Genomic DNA, 21653 nt, shown 5'->3' on the forward strand with positions numbered 1-21653 from the left:
TTACAGCAGCGTTTCATTAATGTGAAATCTCTAGCATCTTTCGTGAGATTGATAGGAAGCCAGTTCCTGTAACAAGGGTGCTTTCCTGGCTCTCCTTCTGTTGTAACTCTTTTGCCCAGGAAAACTGAGGATAAAGGACTGCCTTGGGGTTAAGAACAAATGGTTGGAGTACAATTGCTCTATGGCTTGAGGTCACTCAGATACTCTATGAACAAGCCCATTCAGATAATCCCAAGAACAAGTTCGCACAGATAAGAGAAGTCCACATCATATCAAAATTGTTCTGCTGATCTTTGGAATGGGAATTTGTGCAATGACAGAGTTAATATCCTGAAACCTGTAAATCAATATCTGATACAGACCGAGCTAGTAACAGGGAGCTTGTTGATTGCTTCCTAAGCAAAAACTGCTTCTTGTTATCAAAGAGACATAGTTCTCCAGAAATTAATTATTTCTGGACACTCATTTGCCTCCTTTTTTGCCCTGTTATACTTTGTCCTGGTTGATAATAGACCTGATCATCTCATCAGGTGCAGACATCACTCTGTATTACCAGGTCTCAAAGTGAAGCCAACTAACCAGGGCCCAGAGGAGCTTGCTGAGACTGATGCATCAACCAAGTACATGCATGAACTGAACATAGGCCCCCTACCAAGATGTAGCAGATGGGCAGCTTAGGCCTCATGTGGGTTCTCTGGTAATAAAGCAGGGACTGCAAGGGACAAGGACTCACTTGCTAGCTTTTAGATCACTTTCCTCTTGAGGGACTGCCTTGACAGGCCATAGAAAAGGACACATTCAGTCCTGATGCAACTTGATGAGTAGGGGTGGATGGGAAAGGGAGCTCCCCTTTGCTGAAGAAAAGTGGAGGGGGGAAGGAAAGAAGGTGGGCCTGAGAGATGAGGAGGGAAGAGGCTACAAGGAAGTAAAGTAAATAAAATAAATAAATGAAAAAAAATGTGCACACACACACACAAAGTGAAATCAAACTCAAGACACCTAAGTTAGGTACGGGGATTGTTCCTGTTGGAGTAGGGGTAGTGAAAGATGAGATAAGTAAGAACTATTACTACCAAGAGATCCCAGAACACCAGAGCACCCCCAGTGATCTGGGAATCTCTCCACATCTCTAGATTCTGAAGCAGTACTCACTTGACTGGCTTGGAAGTCTTCAGAAGTCTTCACAGCAAGTGCAGGATAAGACTACTGCACTCATTATTCACTGTCCAAAGGTCAGCCATATTCTTCCCTGTGTCTGTTGCACAATGCTACCTGTCAAAAATCCATTGCTTCCACCTCACTTAGTGTGGGCATACCTTGTTCCATGCTTGTAAGAGCCATTCTGCAGCATGCTCAGACTTCTCTCAGGTTCCTGTCAGGCCATTATCATATCTTATACCATGGGAGAGTGCTCTCATTTTGGCACCCTCTCTTGTCCAAATTTATCTTTCACTCACCTTGGCTGGGTCCCTTGGCATTCAGCCCTGGGCATATTCTCCATTACCTAGTCTTGAAATAGGGCTAGAGGGAATGTAATTCTTTTCCATTTCTTACCAGCCTCAGTATATTTTTGGAAGAGTTGCTTTTTTTATTATTTAACTGCCATTTCTTGACCTGGTGATTGGAAAAGTGACGTCTTATAGGGAAGAGAGCTCTGCACACTTTCCTCAGAGTAGCTGTGAAACAGAACAGCACCAGCCTGTTCCTCTGTCCTCTTGATCGGCATAGCTCCCGTTTCTCAAATGTCTGACCCCCTCCATTTCCTTCCGTGGACATACATCCCAAGTCAACACTGGTGACAGCATAACAACTGCACAGCTGACTGGGTAGCTCTGGGACACCTACCATTTCTGAAGTGTCGCTTGGTGTCTGCACTTGCAGACTAATCTTGGCGCCTGCTCTCACAGGATCATCGTTGGGTGAGCTCAGTGTGTAGGATGCTTAGCTGGGAATGTAGTTGGAATTCACTCTTGTTGGGAAAGGGGTTGTTGAGGAAGAGACACAAGTGCCGTAACAACAGGGAACCAGGAAGCTAGAGATGGCTCTTCAGGAGCAATCTGAGTTGAGTGCTAGGGATCCCAAGGTACACACCTCCAAGGTACTCAGCCACTGGTGGGATAACCCAGGGAGAATCTTTGGTGAAACTTTAGTGAAGCTCTTTTTCAACATGGCAGAAGGCTGACAGCTAAGCATTATCTTTTGACAACTGGGGGAATAAGAATAATCAGGTTGGTACAGCTGTACAGCATCCACCAGACATAGTGGACCTTGTTAGGTCATTTTAAGACATGTTGCAAATAATCACAGTGTGACTGCTGAAAAAACTGGAGCACATAGGGTTAAACAGTATTCTCTCAGGAACACATAGCTTATCTCTGAAACTCCTCTCTTGGCTTTGAATGCAACACAGATAAAACTTATATGAATGAGTATGGCTTTGTTCCAGTAAGATGTGACCTTTAAAACTGTGGTAGCTAGGGCGGCCGTGGTGGCACACGCCTGTAATCCCAGCACTCCTAGAGGCAGAAGCAGGTAGATCTCTGTGAGTTCAAGGCCAGCCTGGTTTCCAAAGTGAGTCCAGGACAGCCAAAGCTACACAGAGAAACCCTTCTCTAAAGAGGGGGAAAAAAGTGTTAGCCAGAATTGGCTTGCAGACATAGGTTCTCCGACCCTTGCCTTAAAGGATGCAACTGTAGATAAATCTCTAAGGGCAAGTGTGTTTTGTTGCAGGAATAGAGAAAAGCCATTTTCACAAATTGGAAGACACCTACAGACTCAAATTGATTCAATAGGAACAGCAGGGTTAGCATGATGACAAGAACAGTCTGGGATGTTGGAGGTATTGTGATTACTAAGGGGATGGTTGATAACAGGATAGAAGGTGAGAAAGACTGCAGACAGAACTATCAGAAACATTGTTTGCCCAGCCTCCTTCATCTGCCTAGACTCTTTCTCCCATATTACCTGTCCAGTTAAGACTCAGTAGTTAAGCTTCACAACTCAACTCACACAGCAACACACTTCACCGTCAAAGCCTCCTCATGCCCCTGAGTCCTGCCGTGCTATTCCCAAGACACTCTAGTGGCATCCATCCCACAATGCCATCCCTAAGCATTCACTCCACAAGTAGTTTTTCTCTCTCTTACCAGCCTCAGCATTGCTTGGGCAGAATGATCTTGTGACTCAGTGCCTGGCGCACTCTCCGGATGATTCTGAACGCCACTCCATTTGGGAGTAACTGTGCTGTGCTGTGACCGCCTCCAGAGAAGCAGATACTCTGACTCAGCTTCTACTACTCAGAGCAGCACACAGTAGGTGCTCAGTAAATGGTACTATATCTCTGGGTGAAAACGGAAGATCATGAATATCATGATGGGAATCAATGTGTGGAGACAATTTTAGAACGACACTTATCTAGCTTATCTGTTTGGAGCAACGGCCTCTGCGTCCTCTTTTGTTTTTAAAACGTGTGTGTATGTCAGCGCATGCGCACACAGGTGCTTTCAGAGGCAAGAGGAAGGTGTGGGAGCCGCTGGAGCTGGAGTTACCATCGGTGAGCTGCTCCATTTGGGTGCAGCTGAACTTAGGTCCCCTCAAAGAGCAGCAAGCACTCTCAACTGAGCCATCGCTCCTGCCCCTTCTTCACTTTCTTTCTTCCTTTTCTTTTTTTAAATTCATGCTCTCTCAATTAAACGTGCTCATAAGACATCTTTTCTGTAACCATTTTTGCTGGTTCAGCAGGATTATACTCTCCGTTTCATCACTGCATTTTAAATGTGATTGAATCATGTACTAGAGTATTCAGTATTGTAACTGCATGACTAAAGCCTCTTCTATTGGACTATGAGTTCTTGAAAGACCACATTATTCATCTCTGTTTCCTCTGGGCTAGACATGCTGCACATCTCATTTACAGTTCGATACGTATGGAATAAAATCACTAATTTCCCAAAGGTATGCATTAACCAGAGTCTCCAGGCCTTCTTTTCCATCCTGTTTTTCTCTTGTGTACCAAAGATGATAAAACCAAGAGTGTTTACAAGCCAACTGATTGAAGTAGTTAGCTAAAGTGAGCTTAGCTTGAAAGCCGCCAGCCAGATCGATGAGGGCTGCAGAAATGGAGATTTGCAACGTGGTCCTCTCTGTGCCCTGGGGCTTGCCCTCGGGAATCCTAGTGGGGTCAGTTCACTTGCCCCTGCTGATGCCTCAGTCTCAAACAGATCCCTTCTCTCCCCCTCTCTCAAGCCAGAGCACGTTCTTATTATTTGGTGAATGTCGACAAGATGATGAAAGAGTCATCTGCAGGAGCATTAAGAGCAGTAAGCGCAGAATTTGCCTGTAAACGGTTGTGTGGACTCCTTATGTGACAGCTTAACTGACCAGGTTCGGGAAATGACCCATTAGATCCCACCAAGAAATGACCCACTAAGTAAGTACACTGTAAGTATCAGGTGGGCTTAGCCCACAAACATCTATTTTGTAAGAAACAATGAGTCAGTCAACCAGTCAGCGAGCCCACTGTGATGCCTTACACCTGTAATCCCAGCACTTGGAGGTGGAGGCAGGAGGATTGCAAGCTCAGGGTTAGCCTGGACTACACAGCAGGAGCCTGTCTCAAGACAAGCACAAAACATTCAATACACTTATACACTTAAATAAGGCGTAAATTGACATCAAAGCATTTCTGTTTGGTAGTCCTCTCCCCTTCCCTACTCCCCTCCCATTCTTTTCTTTATCATCTTAACATCAACTCTATCCCCTTACAAGGAATGAAGGAAAATCAGTTGGCATTGTATTTCAGAACGATGGTCACTTCCTTCTGTGAATTCGTTAGAGTAAGGGCATCTCATGACGCTGGGCTGTGTCTGTTGTTCAGTGTCCTGTGGTAGAGAGAATAGAAGTTGCACAGTACTGTCAGGACTCAGCCAGCCTAATCTGGCAAGCACACATCATCTTAAGCAGAAAAGGAAATTCCCAGAGGAGCACTGTCCTAGCTTAAAATTTCACCTGATCCCTTCCTGTGGGGAAGACCAGAGGCCTGGCCCTAACCTGACGTAACCTTTGCCTTAAACATTCAGTTCTTTCTGTTCAACCTCTCTCGCCCTCTTGCCTGGCTTTCTTACTTATTAGGAAACCCTCTAGTCAACATTTGGTTTATCGTACAGATTTTACTAGCAGAGAGGGAATCTTCGGTTGGGGGCTTTTACGTTCCTTATGATCAACTAAACAGCCAGCAGTTTAAATGCATTCTAAGATAAATGAGTATTAGTCAGGGATCTTGGATACCCATACGATACCAACTGTATGAGACTGGGTCCACAATACCATGTGGAAAACATCCTGCCCCAGAAAAGCATCAGCTGGGTAGGTCTCCTCCAGCAATTTTACCTCAATGACTCATATGTATGATTCAACACTAATATGTTCTGACGTGGTCTGGAAGTAGCAGGATGCAAATCATCCCAGAGGTCTGTGGGATCAAGGGTCTAGATGGAGAGGTGGTGGTGGCGGCGCATAACACATGCAGCTGGCCAGGAGGATCCAGGCAGCCACTGCAGGTCCACTTTCTACCTCATTATTCTCTGCTTTGCTTGAGACTTGTTCGGGTGAAAGCAAGACTAATTTTCTCAGGAAACAACTGGAGCAATTTTTCCTCATCTCTCATTTCCAGGTAACGTTATATTTCGAAAGGGAACTGCAGCGAGACTCCACTCTAAGTCTGAAGTGTATTCAAGTACATTTGATTATATTGACTTTGCGCTGTTTTGTTTTAACGCCTTGTGACATAATCTGAAAATAAGCAAGGGGTGTAGGCCAAAATGTGAATCAGGCTCAACTCTTGCCTCATGTAAGGAGGTTGTAGGCCAGCCCATCTGACAGGGCTCCTCTCAGAGGTTAGAGCTGGCTTGAAAACTGGTAAAGGATATATTCACTGTGGTTCGCTATGATTACATTACTTTGCAATGAGGTAGATATTATTAAGTTTGTATGAAAACACTCTTATGGCTAGATGTGTTGATGCATGCCTTTAATACCAGAACTCAGAAGGCAGAGGTGGGCAGATCTCCGTGAGTTCAAGATCACCCTGGTCTACGTAGTGATTTCCAGGCCAGCTGGTACTATGTAGTGAGACCCTGATTTTTAAAGTAATTCTGAGAGAAGAATGGCATGGGGTTGGGTGGGTAAGGAGGTAGGGAAGATCTGGGAGAAGTTAGGAAAGGGGAAACCATGATCAGGATACATTGTGTAAAAATTATTTCCAATAAAAAAGAATCGTTATAATCCCCCTCAAAAAGAAAAAAAAAACTGGTAAAGAACGCCTTTAAGGTGTTGTCAAAATATTAATGAAAGTAATTAATCCACTCTAATTGCATCACTATTATATAGTTGTTATATTATATAGCGACATTGGAAAATGAATAATACTATCTGGCTTCCATAACTGCTGTGAAGGTAACGGATATAAAATGCCTAAGTATGGGGGAGGTGCTCAAAAATAATAATGGTTGTTTTAAAACTAGTGTCATTACTGCTACTAAAGTATCAAAGGAACTGTCAGTAAGTATCAAGATGTTTCAGAAAAAAAAAAATGGCAAGAGATTTGTCCAGAGTACTCCGGCCTCCACCCCTTCTCCACTGCAGTATCTGAGCCACTGGTTAGGACGTCGGGGAAGTGCAGAAGGGAACACAGAGCGCAAATAACCACGTTTGCTCCTTTCCATCCATTAAGAAGCAGAGATGGCTCCATAAATACGTCAGAGGTAATGTGGTCATAATAGGCCCAGAAGCAGGCACAAAATTGCACTTAATCTGTTTATTTCTTTACCATTTGCATTCATGTCATTCTAATGTAAAATAATTTCCCACTTATCAGCGGTCCATTTTCTCTGGGGATTCTCTGGGGATATGGGTAACGGATAAGCAAACCCGTAAACAATGAAACCTGGGGCTCAAGAGAAACCACCAGGCGCAGTGGTTGTCAGGATTGTGAAGGATTCAAAGTCCTCTAATAAATGGCTTCACGTCTTCCAGAGATAAGAACGAGAACACGGAGGCCAAACGTAAGCGATAAAGCAGGATCATAAAAGTTAGACAGGAAAGCTATCTTGCATCTCTCAGAACGAATCAGTGCTGGGTCGTCAGCTGCCAGTGACAGCGGAGCCTGTGCTGCCTGCTCCCACTGTTTCTTCCTCACACAGTGAGGGGCTGGTCACGTGCCTGCGAACACTTCCAAGAATTCGCCTAAGGGAGAGAAGCGGTGAAACTGTCAAACCTTCTGCCTGTTGGCACCTCTCCGCAGGAAGACTTCCTTTCCATTCTCTTTTCAGATCTGTTTTCATTCCTTCTGATTTGTTCTTTTCTGAAAAGAGCTGTTTTCTCATTAGCTAATTTAAATTTAAAAACTGGTTTCACTTCAACCTCATTCAAATATTCATTTGGGGGAAAAAAATGAATGCTTACTCTATTCCAAGTGCTCATTCCATGATTCCATGTAGCAGGCGTCTCAGTACTGACAACCACCTTATTTACTGAGAACTGATTGGCATAGATGCAACACATTAGTGAGTAGTAATTTATACAAAATTTTGTGATAATCAGGATTTCTTTTCTTTATTGTTTTTGGCCCAGTCATTTTCTGTACTCTCACCTCTCCTCTCTTCCCCTCCTCTCCCCTCCCCTCCCCTCCCCTCTCCTCCCCTCCCCTCTCCTGTACTCTCCTCTTCTTTCCTGTATTCTCCTCTCTTCTCCTCTTCCTCTCCTCTCTTCTTCTCTCCTCTCTTTTCCTCTCTTTCTCCTTCTTTTAGTCCCTCCTCTATGTTTTTGACATTCTTATTATATACAAGCTGTCCTAGACCTCACTACATAGCCCAAACTGGCCTTGAACATACCCATGCCACCTTCCTGTCCCTGCCTCCTGAGTGTTGGGATCACAGATACTCATCATCAGGCTCAGATTTCTTCTTTTAAGTTCTAGGTCTATAATAAATAAGGTACCAGAATGCTAAAATACAATAGTATGCGACTTTGTAGGCCCATTAGACAGAAGAACAAGTACCCTCAAAAATATCACTCAAATAATATCACTACAATTATCAATAATATCGCTACAAATAAACTCCCAGTAGTGCTCAGTGCAGCCTTGCTGGCAGCACTGGGCATATTACACAAGAGGCCTGGGCACTCCTCCTTTTGCCTGTTTTACTATTAACACAGGGGATCGAAGAACCGAATTTCCCCAGGAATCTTATTCTGAAACACTGAGGCCTTGGGGCCAGCCAGAGCAGGGACTTGTCTCCTCAAAGGAGACTTCACACAGTGCCCACAGCCTGTCAGACCCCTGGGGAGGAGAGACCAGAGCAGAGCACTGCTGAGGGCTGCTTGGCTCTGAGCACCTCCACTTAAGCCTAACCCCATCTTAGCCGCTGGAGGTGGGGTTCACAGGACCCCTCAGTTCCTCTTTATAATGCAGCCACATTGAATATGTTGCTTTTTCTGCTGTTCACTATTCATATGTCTTTTAAGTTGGCCTACCTTGAAGATCAGTGGCTGACACTGATCAGAACTGGCAGGGCCCAGACTCTGACCCTAACTCTGGTAACAGTGCTTTTAGCTCCTCAAGAAGACCAACAGGGTCAACTAACCTAGGTGCATGGGGGTTCACAGAGACTGAAGCACCAACCAAAGAACATGCCTGGACTGGACCTAGGCCCCCAACACATATGTACTGATGGGCAGCTTGGTTTTCATGTGGGTGCCCACAGAAAGTAGAGTGGAGTTGTCTCTGGCATGGACTCTGTTGCCTGGGGTGGGTTTGTATTGAGGATCAGAGAGGGGGAAGGCTCCCCTTTTCTGAGGAGAAGAGGAGGGGAGAAAGGGAGAAGAGGGTAGGAAGGTGGGACCCAGTGGGAGGGGGCTTCGATCAGGATGTAAAATGAATAAATGAACAAATTTAATTAAAAAAAAACGGTAGTGCCTTTATATGTACAAAAACAGGTTTTTCTTAAAAAAAGAAGATACATACATGTATGTGAGTATGAACATGCATGGGCCTATGGATGCAAACAGTCATATGACCACCAGCAGGCTCACAGAACCTTCTGCCATCAGTGTGATAGGAACTACTCTGCTGTCCTGGAGCAGAGGTGATTTGCAGCACCTCCTTAGGAAGAACAGAGAAAGGAATGCCTATTGAGCCCTGCATGGTGCCAGGCGATTTTCACATGCTTATCTCCTTGAATGCTCCCAAAACAGTTAGGCACCACTGTCCTCATTAAAAAAACAAAACAAAAAACTACTATTAATGTTAGGTTGCATCCACTCAAGACACAGGCTGTGTGTGGAGGGCAGAAGGCGAGTTTACATATTCAGTTCTGTATTTGTACCCATGGATTCTGGGAAGTAGAACTCTGGTCATCAAGAGGTTCCTGATTCACAACAGCACCATCAGGGACTTTTTGCTAAGATGCCTCAACACAATTTTGGAAGCTACATGCCTTCTTCTTGCATGCTGTGACCAATGTCTCCACAACCAAGACAAACCTAGCAGACCCTGAATTCCAGACACATTCATACTTATCATCACTGCCGTTTCCTGGTAAATGGTGACCAGCCATATTTTGTGGCTTACACAGCAGCGGTTGTTTTGTTTTTGTTTTTTTGTTTTTTGTTTTTTTTTCTTTTTTTTCTTTCATAGTGGCACAAAAGTAAAGCACAAAAGTACATTTATAATTCACAGATTCTTGCGCATTATAAAACGTGATGTCACAGAAAATCTGCTCTGCTAGTTGACATTTTGCTTTTCCTTGATAGTGCTGTCAGTAGCTCTTGAGTCTACAAACAACCGACAAAGAGAATGTAAGGCCATTGGTGTATTTGCCCATCACAGCATGAAAGAGACATCCTTACCTCCAACCCCATGGCTGAGTGTTGGCATCTTGAGCATGTCCTAGTAAATCTTGTCCTTGCTTTCTTCTCTTAATAGCTGTGGTATGCTGCATCACTCATGTTCTGTCCATCTAACATTAGCATGACTTTAGATTTTTAGATCTATCCTGACAGGCTTTACACTGTCCGTGGGTGTCCCTGGGTGTCCGTGGGTGTCCCTGGGAGTCCTTTGAGCAAAAGGATGTTCTCATTATACTCATGTAGAAAGTGTGCAATGACTGCTTTACAATGACACAGAAAAAGGAAAGGAGGAAACAGCCTTGCAATGTGCTCTTTAAAGTAGAGAAATAAGAAAGAGTGGCTTTGGAGGAAGAGGAAATAGTTACAGAACAGAAGAGAGCATCTAATGAAATTTATAAGCACTGTTTGATAACATCTGAGAAGATGCCTTAGTTAAAAAAAAATAAATGAACGAACAAACAAACAAAAACAGTACCACAGATACACAGAGAATCTGAATCAGAAAACACTGCACTCTGCCCAAAGTTTGGTTAAGAGTCTCAGCATCTGCTTTAATACACTGCTGGGTAGAGCCTTTCAGAGGCCCTCTGTGGTAGGCTCCTATACTGTTTCCTGTATTCTCCCTCTTCCAATGTCTGTCCTGTTTGCCTTTCTGAGCGAGGGTTGATCCTCTTACCCAGGGACCTCCTTCTTGCTTAGCTTCTTTAGGTGTACATATTTTAGTATGTTTATCCTATACTATAGGTTTACTGTCCACTTGTGAGTTTATATCACTTCTGGGATACCTTACTCAGGATGATCTTTTCTAGATCCCACCATTTGCCTGCAAATTTCATGCTTTCCTTGTTTTTAATTGCTGGGTAGTATTTCATTGTGTAAATGTACCACAATTTCTGTATCTATTCCTCTGTTGAGGGACATCTGGGTTGTTTCCAGGTTCTGGCTATTACCAATAAAGCTACTATGAACATGGTTGAACAAATGTCCTTGTTGTGTACTTGAGCATATTTTGGATATATGCCTAGGAGTTGTATAGCTGGATCTTGAGGTAGCACTATTCCTAATTGTCTGAGAAAGTGCCAGATTGATTTCCAAAGTGGTTGTACAAGTTTACTTTCCCATCAGCAATGGAGGAGGGTTCCCCTTTCACCATATCTTTGCCAGTATGTGTTGTCACTTCAGTTTTTGATCTTAGCCATTCTGATGGGTGTGAGGTGAAATCTCAGGGTTGTTTTGATTTGCATCTCCCTGATGACTAAGGGCATTGAACATTTCCTTAAGTGTTTCTCTGCCACTCTATCTTCCTTTACAGAGAATTCTCTATTTAGCTCTGTACCCCATTTTTTAATTGGATTACTTGATTTGTTGCTTTTTAACTTCTTGAGTTCTTTATATATTAGACCTCTGTCAGATATAGGGTTGGTGAAGATCCTTTTGAAAATGAGATGGAGGGAATTTAACGGGTTGTGGAAGCTTTCCAAATGTGAAGCTGCATCTGTCAGACACCATCTGACAGGAAGAGAGCTGGAAAGAGATCACCTTTAGTGCGGGCAAATAAAGCTTATGGGAATGAGGTTACTGGGAGAATGGAGGATGGTAGAAAGGTTGAGTCATCTTGAACCCATGTGGCGAGAGGTGTAGGTCGCTGTTAGAGTGTGTGTTCACCATGCATGACATCTGAGTTCAACCTCCAGCACCAATGAGACTCGACAGAATGATGAAGGCATTGACATCAAGGGGGAAATATTAACTACATTTTAAAAAGGACTACCTTTTAAAAAAGGCAGTCATGTTCCCTTATTGGCAGTCTGGCTTTCCATGCTTTCTCTTACCCATGGTTAACTCTATTCTAAAAATATTAAATGGAAAATTTATAAATAAATAATAGAGTTTTAATTTGTCTTTCTTAGCAGTACAAAACCCTTCCCATGCAGCTCCATCTGACATGGGCTGTAAGTCACCCAAGTCCTGCGTATCGAAACTACATATTATTTAATCACTTAAAAGCTCTCTCTCTCTCTCTCTCTCTCTCATCAAATCATGCTGCTTGGATTCAAACATCCTTATTTTACTTCATAATGTCCCTGAAACACACACTCAGTAATCCTGGCAGTTCCAATAAGCCAGTGAGAAGCTAGAAAGAATTCCTTTGAGATGAAAATATAATAGGATACTTTGAGTCAGGGAATATATTCATATAAGCTCCACTTGGATGTAGTTGTGACTAATCCATTTGTTGATTGCTTAGCCTTGCTAAGATTTCGTTGTGACAAATTAATTAATAAGATTAATAACAGTGATATTGTGTATACTGTGATTTGTAAACAGCTTGTCTAGGGATCAACCCAAGCTATGGCTTCAACAACCACTCTGGTTCTTGGGACGTATTTCCCGGGGATCAAGGGAAGTATTGCACAAGCTCATTTTCTTTTTGTCAGGGCATGTGTGTGTGTGTCCCTGTGTATTTATGGATATATGGATGTATGTACTTTTATCAAAAGTGATGAAATGAGAGTAAGCACAAGAGGAAAGCAAAGCATACAGCTGGCCCACAAATGACGTGTTTTAGCATCTATTTCATAAAGTCTCTCACAACAGGCTGAGTGATCTTCATAGGAGAGGCACTGTTTAAGTATTTCCATATATATTTTTATTTAATATTTAGGATACCCTTATCAGATGATAACGAATATGTTCTCCATTTTACACCTGAGGGAAATAAAAGCTAAGAAAGAGGCATGCTCAGAGAAATAAGGTTCTACATGCCTCAGAACCATGTGAAGTTGAACATCCTACAAGCAGCAGACATTCAGACCTAAACATCAGGTTAGAGTCGGGCTCCAGAGGCAGACATGGGCTCTACCTTCAGTGAAAAATGAAACCTTGGGAGTAAATGAGATCTCTAGGATGGTGTTCATAGTGAGGAAAGGACAAACCTGACCTAACCTTGATCACCTATAGAGGATGGTTATAGTTTGGACATGAAGTACCCCCTCAAACACTCGTGTGTTAAACTTGATCCCAATGTAGCAATGTTCAGAGACGGGAGCTCTGACATCATTAATGTATTAATTCACAGATGTATATATACTTCAATGGACTGCTGGGAGGGAATAGACGCTGTAAGAGATAGGGCTCATGTGAAGGAAGTGGATCTGTGTGTGTGTGTGTGTGTGTGTGTGTGTGTGTGTGTGTGGTTTTCTTCTCTGACACGGGTTTGCTACATACTCCCAACCTCAGTACCAAACTATTACAGAAAACAGACATACCAGATGTTCTGTCAGAGCAACATGAAACTGTTGGATGGAGGGCTCAACACAGGAAATGGAGCAACCTGCAATCCCATAGATTAGTAGTGGGGAAACAATTAAGGTAGGTATCTTACGAAAGGCCCATGAAAAGACTGCTTCAAATCCAGGACTGTCAGCAATGTCAGGGGTGCTGCAGGTCAAGGTAAGATGGAGGAACCAACATCCTTTGGACCTAGAAACATGAAGGGAGGTCTGGAGAGATGGTGTGGTCATAAAAGGCTAGGCCTGAAACCAAAATGTCAAGAGGCAGGAAGGTAATTGGTGATGTTGCCCAGAGCAGTTTCGGTAATGGGAGGGATATGCCGAGATGCTTTGAGTTGATACGTGCAAAGAAAGGAGGAGATGGCGAGTAGGCACAAGTCTCCAGGAAGTCCAGGATGAGGCCGATGGATACTGTCCAAGTTCACAGAGGGATTTCTCAGAGATTACCCCTGATTAGATATAATCTCATAATCACAGAGTCTGTTTTGAATGTGTACTATCCTGCTTACATGTGGCATAATCCTGCACGATGCTTAACTCTTCTGAAATGTAGCTTCCTCCTATATAAAGTACAGGAAACATCATGGAAAGGAGGGTTAGGAAAAATAATGGTATGCATTTAAAGCCACCAGTCCCGTGTGCTGTATAAACAAAATGCTTAGTTAGTGGAGGCTGCCATTTCATTGATGTTATTTAAGGAGAAATTCTCACTGTTGAAGGAGGAAGCTGAGAAAAGTAAGAGATGGAGGGCAGTCGCTAAAGACACAGGTCAAGATGAAAACCACAGGCAAAGAAATCATTCTTGGAGAGGAGGGATTGACCGGTGTGGATGCAGGTCAGGTTTTAGCTTCTGTGAACAATGCAGACTCCTTTTCTGCCTGGTGATTTCTAGTTTCTAAATGATGCAATGTTGGGGTCAAGTGCAGAGGGTCAGGTGATGGGAACAAGGCTTGACAAGAGCAAAAAGGATGAGTGAATTATCCTACATACTACACAGAGTTCCATGGAAGTTGCTGATGGACATGGTGGACCTTACAAAACCTGCTGGAGACAGCAGATTTCATGAGGCAAGTGGGTGGTGTTAAACATACCATGGTCACCCACATCATCAGGGATTGGCCAAACAGACAACATAAGACCCCACTGCTTCTAATCAGCATTGAATAGCATGTAGTCACATGATTAGAGCTTTTTTGTTTTGTTTTTTAAATTGCGTATCTTTGATGAAACGATTGTTATATTTTCTAATTAGTAATGTGACTGCTACATTCTACTGATAAGTGTGCTTACAAAGACCTTTAAATAGCTGTGCAGGGAGGGGCAGGGAAGACCTTTCTTTTAGCCTTGCTATTCTTGCTGTAGGATTCACAGGGTAGAAGCTCAACCTTAGAAGTAATAGAAGAACCATGCAGACCATATGTGAAAGATATGGTTCCATCATTACACAGAAAGTTGCTTCTTTTTGGAATCTTTATAATATTTTAAACCTTAGATCTTCTCTGCAGATACCACTGTGTAAACACAGCCCACAATCTGTCACAGAAATATGACTAATTGGTTCTTTATGCTTAGTTTGGTTGACAAAGTATATTTCTTTATCACAATATCGTTATTTACCAAAATAAGAGACATTTGATGAGGCACAATCAAATGGCATTGTCTTTTCAAATGATTCACCTAAACAAAAGGATGTTTATTTCCATTTTTAGTATTTAAAAGTACAAAACAAAACACTCATTAAAGCGAGCTGCGGTAACAGGCATGTAATCACAGTATTCATTCAGTGGAGGCAGGAGGATCAGAACTTCAAAGTCTTTCTCAGTTTCAAAGTAAATTCAAGGTTAGCCAGCCTTGCTGTGATGCCTCCATGAGATTCTGTCTGAAAGGAAGTAACAGTAACTCATGTTAAAGTGAATGACAGCTGTAAAGGAGCTATTTTGCCACTAGAGTGACATGTGACTGTCCATAGTTTGCTATATATTCGCACTGTACTTTCCTACACATTTGTGTCTCCATGTTTTAAAACAGAAACTAGTTTGACTTGACATATACATTAAAGAAATTTCAATGTTACTAATTTTTCAATTGTCTTTCTTAAAGATTTATTTTTTTACGTGGATGAGTGTCCCAATGCATTTATGTGTGTGCCCCACATGCATGCCTGGTGCCTGAGGAGGCTGGAAGACAGCTTTGGCTCTCCTGAAACTGGAGTTACAGATGCTTATGAACCACTATGCGGGTGCTGAGAACTGAACCTGGGTCCTCTGGAAGAGCAGCCAATGTTCTCAACTGCTGAGCTATCTTTCCAGGCTCACAATAATTTTTTTAATATCTCTTATCCCGAATATACCAAAATTTAGAAATGTAATCCCTTATTGCTATCTATTTTTATTATCTCCAACAATTTTTTTTTCTTGTTGAATCTATAACCCTACAGCAAGGTAAACATCTTTGTTTAAAATTCTTGATATATAACATATCTTTCATGTAATTTTTTGAAAACGTAAAGGGACATTAGAGACTAAGTCTAATGGTCCTTCCCTCTTTGTCACGTCTATTGCTGTCTTCCTTCAGGTCATGCTTAGGTAACTACTTTGGTGACACTTCAAGAGTGTAGCTTTTGACATTCTTAGGAGACACACTCTCACAGCAAACTCAATCTTCCTCTGGTTTTTACAATTTTTCTGCCCCCTTTCCACAGTGATTCCTGAGCCTTAGATATAGCAGTTGTTTTGTAGATGTATCAGTTTAGACGAGGCTTGAAATTCTACGTTTTGATATGATGTGGTTTTCTGTAATGGTCTCTGTCTGTTGCAAAGAGAAGTTTCCTGGATGAAGGGTGAGGAGAACCACACTTACCTGTGTGTAAAGGGACAAATATTTAGAATATAGTATGGGATTTTGCTGATTTATTAAAGTAGTGGCTGTGAGTTCTCCTCCATGTTCTATGAGTCACTGGCCCTGGCTAGTTGGCTCGGTTTTCTGTACCAGACAGTATTTCCTTATTGTTGAGCAGGCCTTAAGTCCAAATATAGAGCTATTGGTTTCTTCCAAGGTAGGTGCGCCATTACTGCAACCTTAGGGTTATTGATGCTGGTTGTTGTTGTAGTTTGTAGGCATCATAGTTGGGTAGAAATATTGGTTGCCTCCCTCCTTTGTAATCTTTCATGGTGCCCTGGTATCATAAAAGCTAAGTCCTCAGCAGAGAGGCTTTCTAATCAATTCCATCTCATGGGCCTTTGGGCCCTGTTGCTAAAGTATATGGTATCTTCAGCAATAGGAACTTACCTTCTACCTCTGCCAGTGACAACCAAGTGCAGCAGCAATAGCCCATAATGTTTTGGAAGTCTCCTGGATAACCCTAACCAGAAACTCAAAAGAGCTTTTCTTACTGGTTTGGTTAGATTGTCTATGACTCTTGGAGGGAGCATTGTCATCCCAAACTGGAAAATTTCATTTAAGCTTTTTTTGTATGTGTGTGTGTTTGTGTGTATCTATCAGCTTATGTATATTATAGAAAATTTTTGTTAGCAATAGATAGTTACTAAAAATAGATAATTAGTTATTAGTAATAGATAGTAAAAGCTGTGATTGGGATGTAAAGTAAATTAATTAATTAATAGAAAAGATCTATAAAAAAATCCCCACATTTAACTCCTGATGATCAAGTCATTGTTTTATAAAAATCACCTTAACATTAAAAAGCAGAAAAGAAAAAGGCTAAGTAAATTAAATCTTTTAAAAATTTTCCAAAAGCCTGCCTCTCTCCAGCCAAGGACCATGTATGGATATAACCTAGAACCTCTGCTCGGATGTAGCCCATGGTAGCCCAGTATCCAAGTGTGTTCCCTAGTAAGGATAACAGGGACTATTTCTGACATGAACCCAATGGCAGGCTCTTTGACCTCCCGCCCTACCCCCACCTGGCCCGAGGGAGGAGCAGCCCTGCTAGGCCACAGAGGACATTGCAGCCAGTCCTGAAGATACCTGATAAACCAGGGGCAGATGAAAGGGGAGGAGGTCCTTCCCTATCAATGGACTTGGAAAGAGGCTGGGAGGAGATGAGGAAGAGGGTGGAGTTGGGAAGGAATGAGGGAGCGGGATACAGCTGGGATGCAAAGTTAATAAACTGTAACTAATATTAAAAAAAAAAAAAAGCCTGTCTCTCTGCCTGCCTTTTTTGCTTACAAAATCTCTCCAGACTCTGATTTATAAAATCTACTTTATAAAACAAATTGCTTACTCATAAACTAATGGTGGTATAGACATTAGACAAATGTTCTGCAAAATAATTCAAGAATCATTGAAGACAGCACCTTTAGCTACATGGTCAGTAACTTGTATCAGTGTTTGAAAAGAATGCAGTCTAGGTAAGTAATCTGTGCAGACACTAGCCACAGCCAAGAAGAACACTGGGTGAACATTTCAGCTTGAGCAGGACAGAGATTCTGATAGAAAAATGTGCTCTAAAACTTTGAGATAAGTTTTCTCAGAAGTCCTGCAGACTTCAAAGGAAAAAATGTACATTTAATGGCATTGCTTCATCTCTAATGGAAAGCATTTGTGAAGCACACACGTTCATGATGGCCATCTAAACTGTGATGTAACAGGTACAGGAGGACTTACTTTAACGGTTGTGTTTATGGTCCAGTTTATGTAAGAAACTCTGGTTATAAATATGTAAAATATAAAAAGTATATTTATATAATGAGAAATATTGTATTTTTATTCATTGTTTCCTTTCCCATTTAGTACATACCTAGCTTGCATGTACTATGCTCCTGTGCATTTGGGTATGGCCAGATGACTGACTCCTGCATGACAGGATGCAGGCAGTAGCTATGTGTGCTCTCTTAGTCTGTTTATGTGGCTACAACAGAATACCTGAGAGTGAGTGGTTTATAAAGGATAGAAATTTATGTCTTACGGTTCTGGAATGTGAGACATGCATCTGACAAGGTCGTTTCGCTACATCATCTCATTAGAGAAGGAGAGAGAGAGGAGAGAGATTGGTTTGCCATTATAATAGAGGTATTAGCAACATGGTTGGTAGGCCCATTCCCTTGATAATAACTTTATTCCATTTATAAAAGCAAAACCTCAGAGCCCTGAGAACCTCAGAACATTTTTAGGATCCTACTTCAGGACACTGTTGCATCGGAGATTAAGTTGGATTAAATTCACAACACACAAACTTTGGAAGTGGTATTGAAATCACACATTGTGGAATTTCTGGTACTGGCCCACAAAACATCTTTGGGGAAACAGGCAGACTTGGGGAGTTGCTTAAAAACCTGTGGGTCTATTTACTTGAGCTATGGCACCTAGCAACTTGTTAACCACTCAGAACTCCCACCCAATTCGCGCATAGAGATGATGTGTACCTGCTTTGAACAATGGAAATACATTACTATCCTTAGCAGCCCTCTGATAATGCCTTGCCCTATTCAAACATATCCCAGAGCACAATCCACAATGGGCAATGGACCAGTCTTCCCTAGACTGATTTGGGTTATGTACACAATAAGAGAAACCATGTCCTAAAAATGAACTTTTAGGTAGAATTCTCTGTGTACCGTCTTGTATCCATGCAAAATTGGACATGCGCATGATTAAAATCAGATGAATTACGGGAAGGTACATGTGTAGTGAATGAGGACATTTACATAATCAAATCAATAAAAAAAAGCCACCTAAAGTATCTCCCTAGTAACCAAACTTTTCCTTCCCTTGAGCCCCAAAACAATAATCAGGGCCCTTAGTCGTCTTGTCATGTGGCCCATTGTCTTCTTGTCAAGTACTTTCTAACCTGACCTGTTGTTTCGCCTTGAAGTAGTTTCTTTTATACTTTGCTTTCTAGGTAGACTTTTGTTTCATTCTCAACCAGGGGCCAAGACCTTGCAAACACCCAGCCCAGACTTTGACCACTGGTAACAACTATACCCCAAATTTTACCTTACCATACAGTCCTCGGTCAGCTTTGCTGGCTGAGCAGATGGGTCCTGAAGAGCAAAAGGCAGATATGGCTACAAAGTGGAGGCAGGATATACCATTAAAGGACAAACACAAAATGTTTCTAACCAGGATGTGACAGAAGAGAGATTTGAGCTTTTCTGGGTTCCACCACTGAAAGATGCAGGGCTTACTTGTTACATCAGCTAACACTGTCTCTGAACAGTGAACATGACTTCTCAAAAAGGCAAGTAGATGGAAAACGAAAGCATCAGAGTAGAGCAGCAGCCACAAGAACCCAATTTAAGGTTACCTCAGCAATTGTGTGTGGCAGATAAGAAGTATTTTGAGTAAACTTTCAGTTTTGCTTTCTGTTAGACATGTAATCAGGTAATAGTTAATGTGGAATTCAGTAGGTAAAGGCAGTACGGTTACCTCATCTTTAAGTAAATAAGGTAATTCAGTTATGACACGTCACTAAAATTGGTATCTGAACAATTTCACTGCCCCCGAGTCTTCAATAAGATATTGAACACAACATTTACAAGAACACTTAATTGCTCTGGACCATGACTAGCTACAGTAATTGCTAGTGGATACCTTTTGGGGCTTTTCCAGTTCATCGGGCCGATTTACTGTGAGAAAAATATCATCTCCAGTCAACATAATTTAAGTTTTATTGATTTTACATCTTCCTTAGTATTTTGTTTGTAATTTATTTTGTCTTTATACTAATGTGAGAAATACATGACAAACGCTGTGTCTCTGGCCCGGTTAGAGCTGTTCTAGCATGCATGAGGTCCTGGCTTGGATCCCCAGTACACATGGACGAGGTGTGGTGGTTCATGTTTTAGATGAAATCATGAGGGTAACGTCCCTACAATGGGATTAAGACCATTACAGGCAGAGGCAGCAAAATGCCCTCTGTTTCTCCTGCGACGATACTGAGAAGGCCACTGTTTGTATACCAGAAAGAGAAGCCACAGCAGAGCTGAATCTGCTGGCACCTTGACCTTATCTGACCCCTCCTCCAGATGACCTGTGGAAAAGTCTTCAAGCCCCTTGCTCTACAGTATTTTGTTATGGTAGCCAGAACCTGAAGTGGCTGAGATTCCATCTTCTCTGTGCTTTTTGCATTCCAAAAAGCACATAAATGTTATACTTCATGATCCTGGTCTTAAATGTCAGCTCCAAATTACACAGGTTAATAAAAGCTTGACACAGGTACTCCTAAGCTTTCTGAAATGATTTCAATTAAGTAGATTGGCTTTTGAAAGGCATTAAAATGTACTGGCATGAAGAGAAGAAAACGATGTCTTTTCACTTAATTGTTACAATCCCTTCATTTATGTCCTGCCCACATAATTCTCAACTAATAATAGCCTATTTCACTCAGTGTGAGGGAAGGATGCAGTGCTGTAATCCACATGTGTGTTATTTTGTTGAACATGCCTGCAAACTATAATTAGTAGCTATCTTCTTCAAACATCAAGTTAAACATTTTTGAGCATTTTTTTTTTTCCTGCTTACAGAAAATTCAAGGGCAGGCAGCTTGGAAAAAACGTTTTTAAAAAGCAAAAAAAAATTGAACCTTGTTTTATCTTAAAATCACGACTTGACTTTGCTCATCCTTTTAAAGCTTGAAGCAAAGAATATATCCCTCATGGAAACAACAAGGAAAACACATCAAGAAGGATGACAGCAGGTAACATCTACATTAGATATAACAGAAAAGGTGTTCGTCGGGGGCTGGGGAGCTGGCTCAGTGAATAATAGCACTTGCCATGCAAACGTGAGGACTTGAGTTCAAATTTCCACTATCCACATAAAAAGTTGGTCATGGGTGTATGTCCGTGGGGGCAGACACAGGTGAGTCCTGGGGGCTAACTAGCAAGCCAGCCTAGATGAAGAAGTGAGCCTCCAGCTCAGGAAAAGACCCTGTCTCAGAACAGAGAACCACAGGAGAAGACATCCAACATCTTTTTCTGGCATTTTTCACTGGCATGTGGACGGGAGTGTGTATCCACATATTCATGCATTCACTAAACACACACAGCACAAACACATACACACACACACACCATATACACACATGCATACACAAGTGAATGCACACATACACACCACACAAACACATGCACACACACACACCCTTAAATGTGGAGACATGAAAATCATCGATGTCTTTGACGAGAGTCGTTTTATTACTGTGAATACAGAAGCATATCTGCAGTGGGTAAAAGCCTTTCTGGCACCTCCAAGCACTGAACTATCTTGCAGAGCTTAAAGAGACCAAGCTGCCTGTGTAACTACAAGATTAGATCTGTGTCCATGAGAAAAGCAAGCTAGTTGCCAAACAGTCTGGACAACGTGATTTCCTGTTTGTGTAAATCAGATTGTTAATGTATAGAAATGTATGTATCTGTAGACAGCCTTGTAGATCTGTAAGTGCATAAGTGTCCAAAGAACCTACAAGAAACATTTTGGACCCCTTGTCTCATC

At 42.0% G+C, this 21653-nt stretch overlaps 1 protein-coding gene across 1 annotated transcript in view; it reads left to right on the forward strand.

Annotated features, from left to right (window-relative positions):
- Positions 1-5513: 5513 nt before the first annotated feature.
- Positions 5514-21653, forward strand: part of C1H9orf57 (chromosome 1 C9orf57 homolog) — a 57838-nt gene continuing 41698 nt past the window's right edge. Inside the window, exon 1 of the mRNA XM_060366096.1 lies at positions 5514-5671. Within this exon, the coding sequence (XP_060222079.1) occupies positions 5522-5671 (150 nt within the window). The 5' untranslated portion in view covers positions 5514-5521. The remainder of the gene's footprint in view (positions 5672-21653) is intronic.

Source organism: Meriones unguiculatus, chromosome 1 (genome assembly GCF_030254825.1).
Source record: "Meriones unguiculatus strain TT.TT164.6M chromosome 1, Bangor_MerUng_6.1, whole genome shotgun sequence".
NCBI lineage: Eukaryota > Metazoa > Chordata > Mammalia > Rodentia > Muridae > Meriones > Meriones unguiculatus.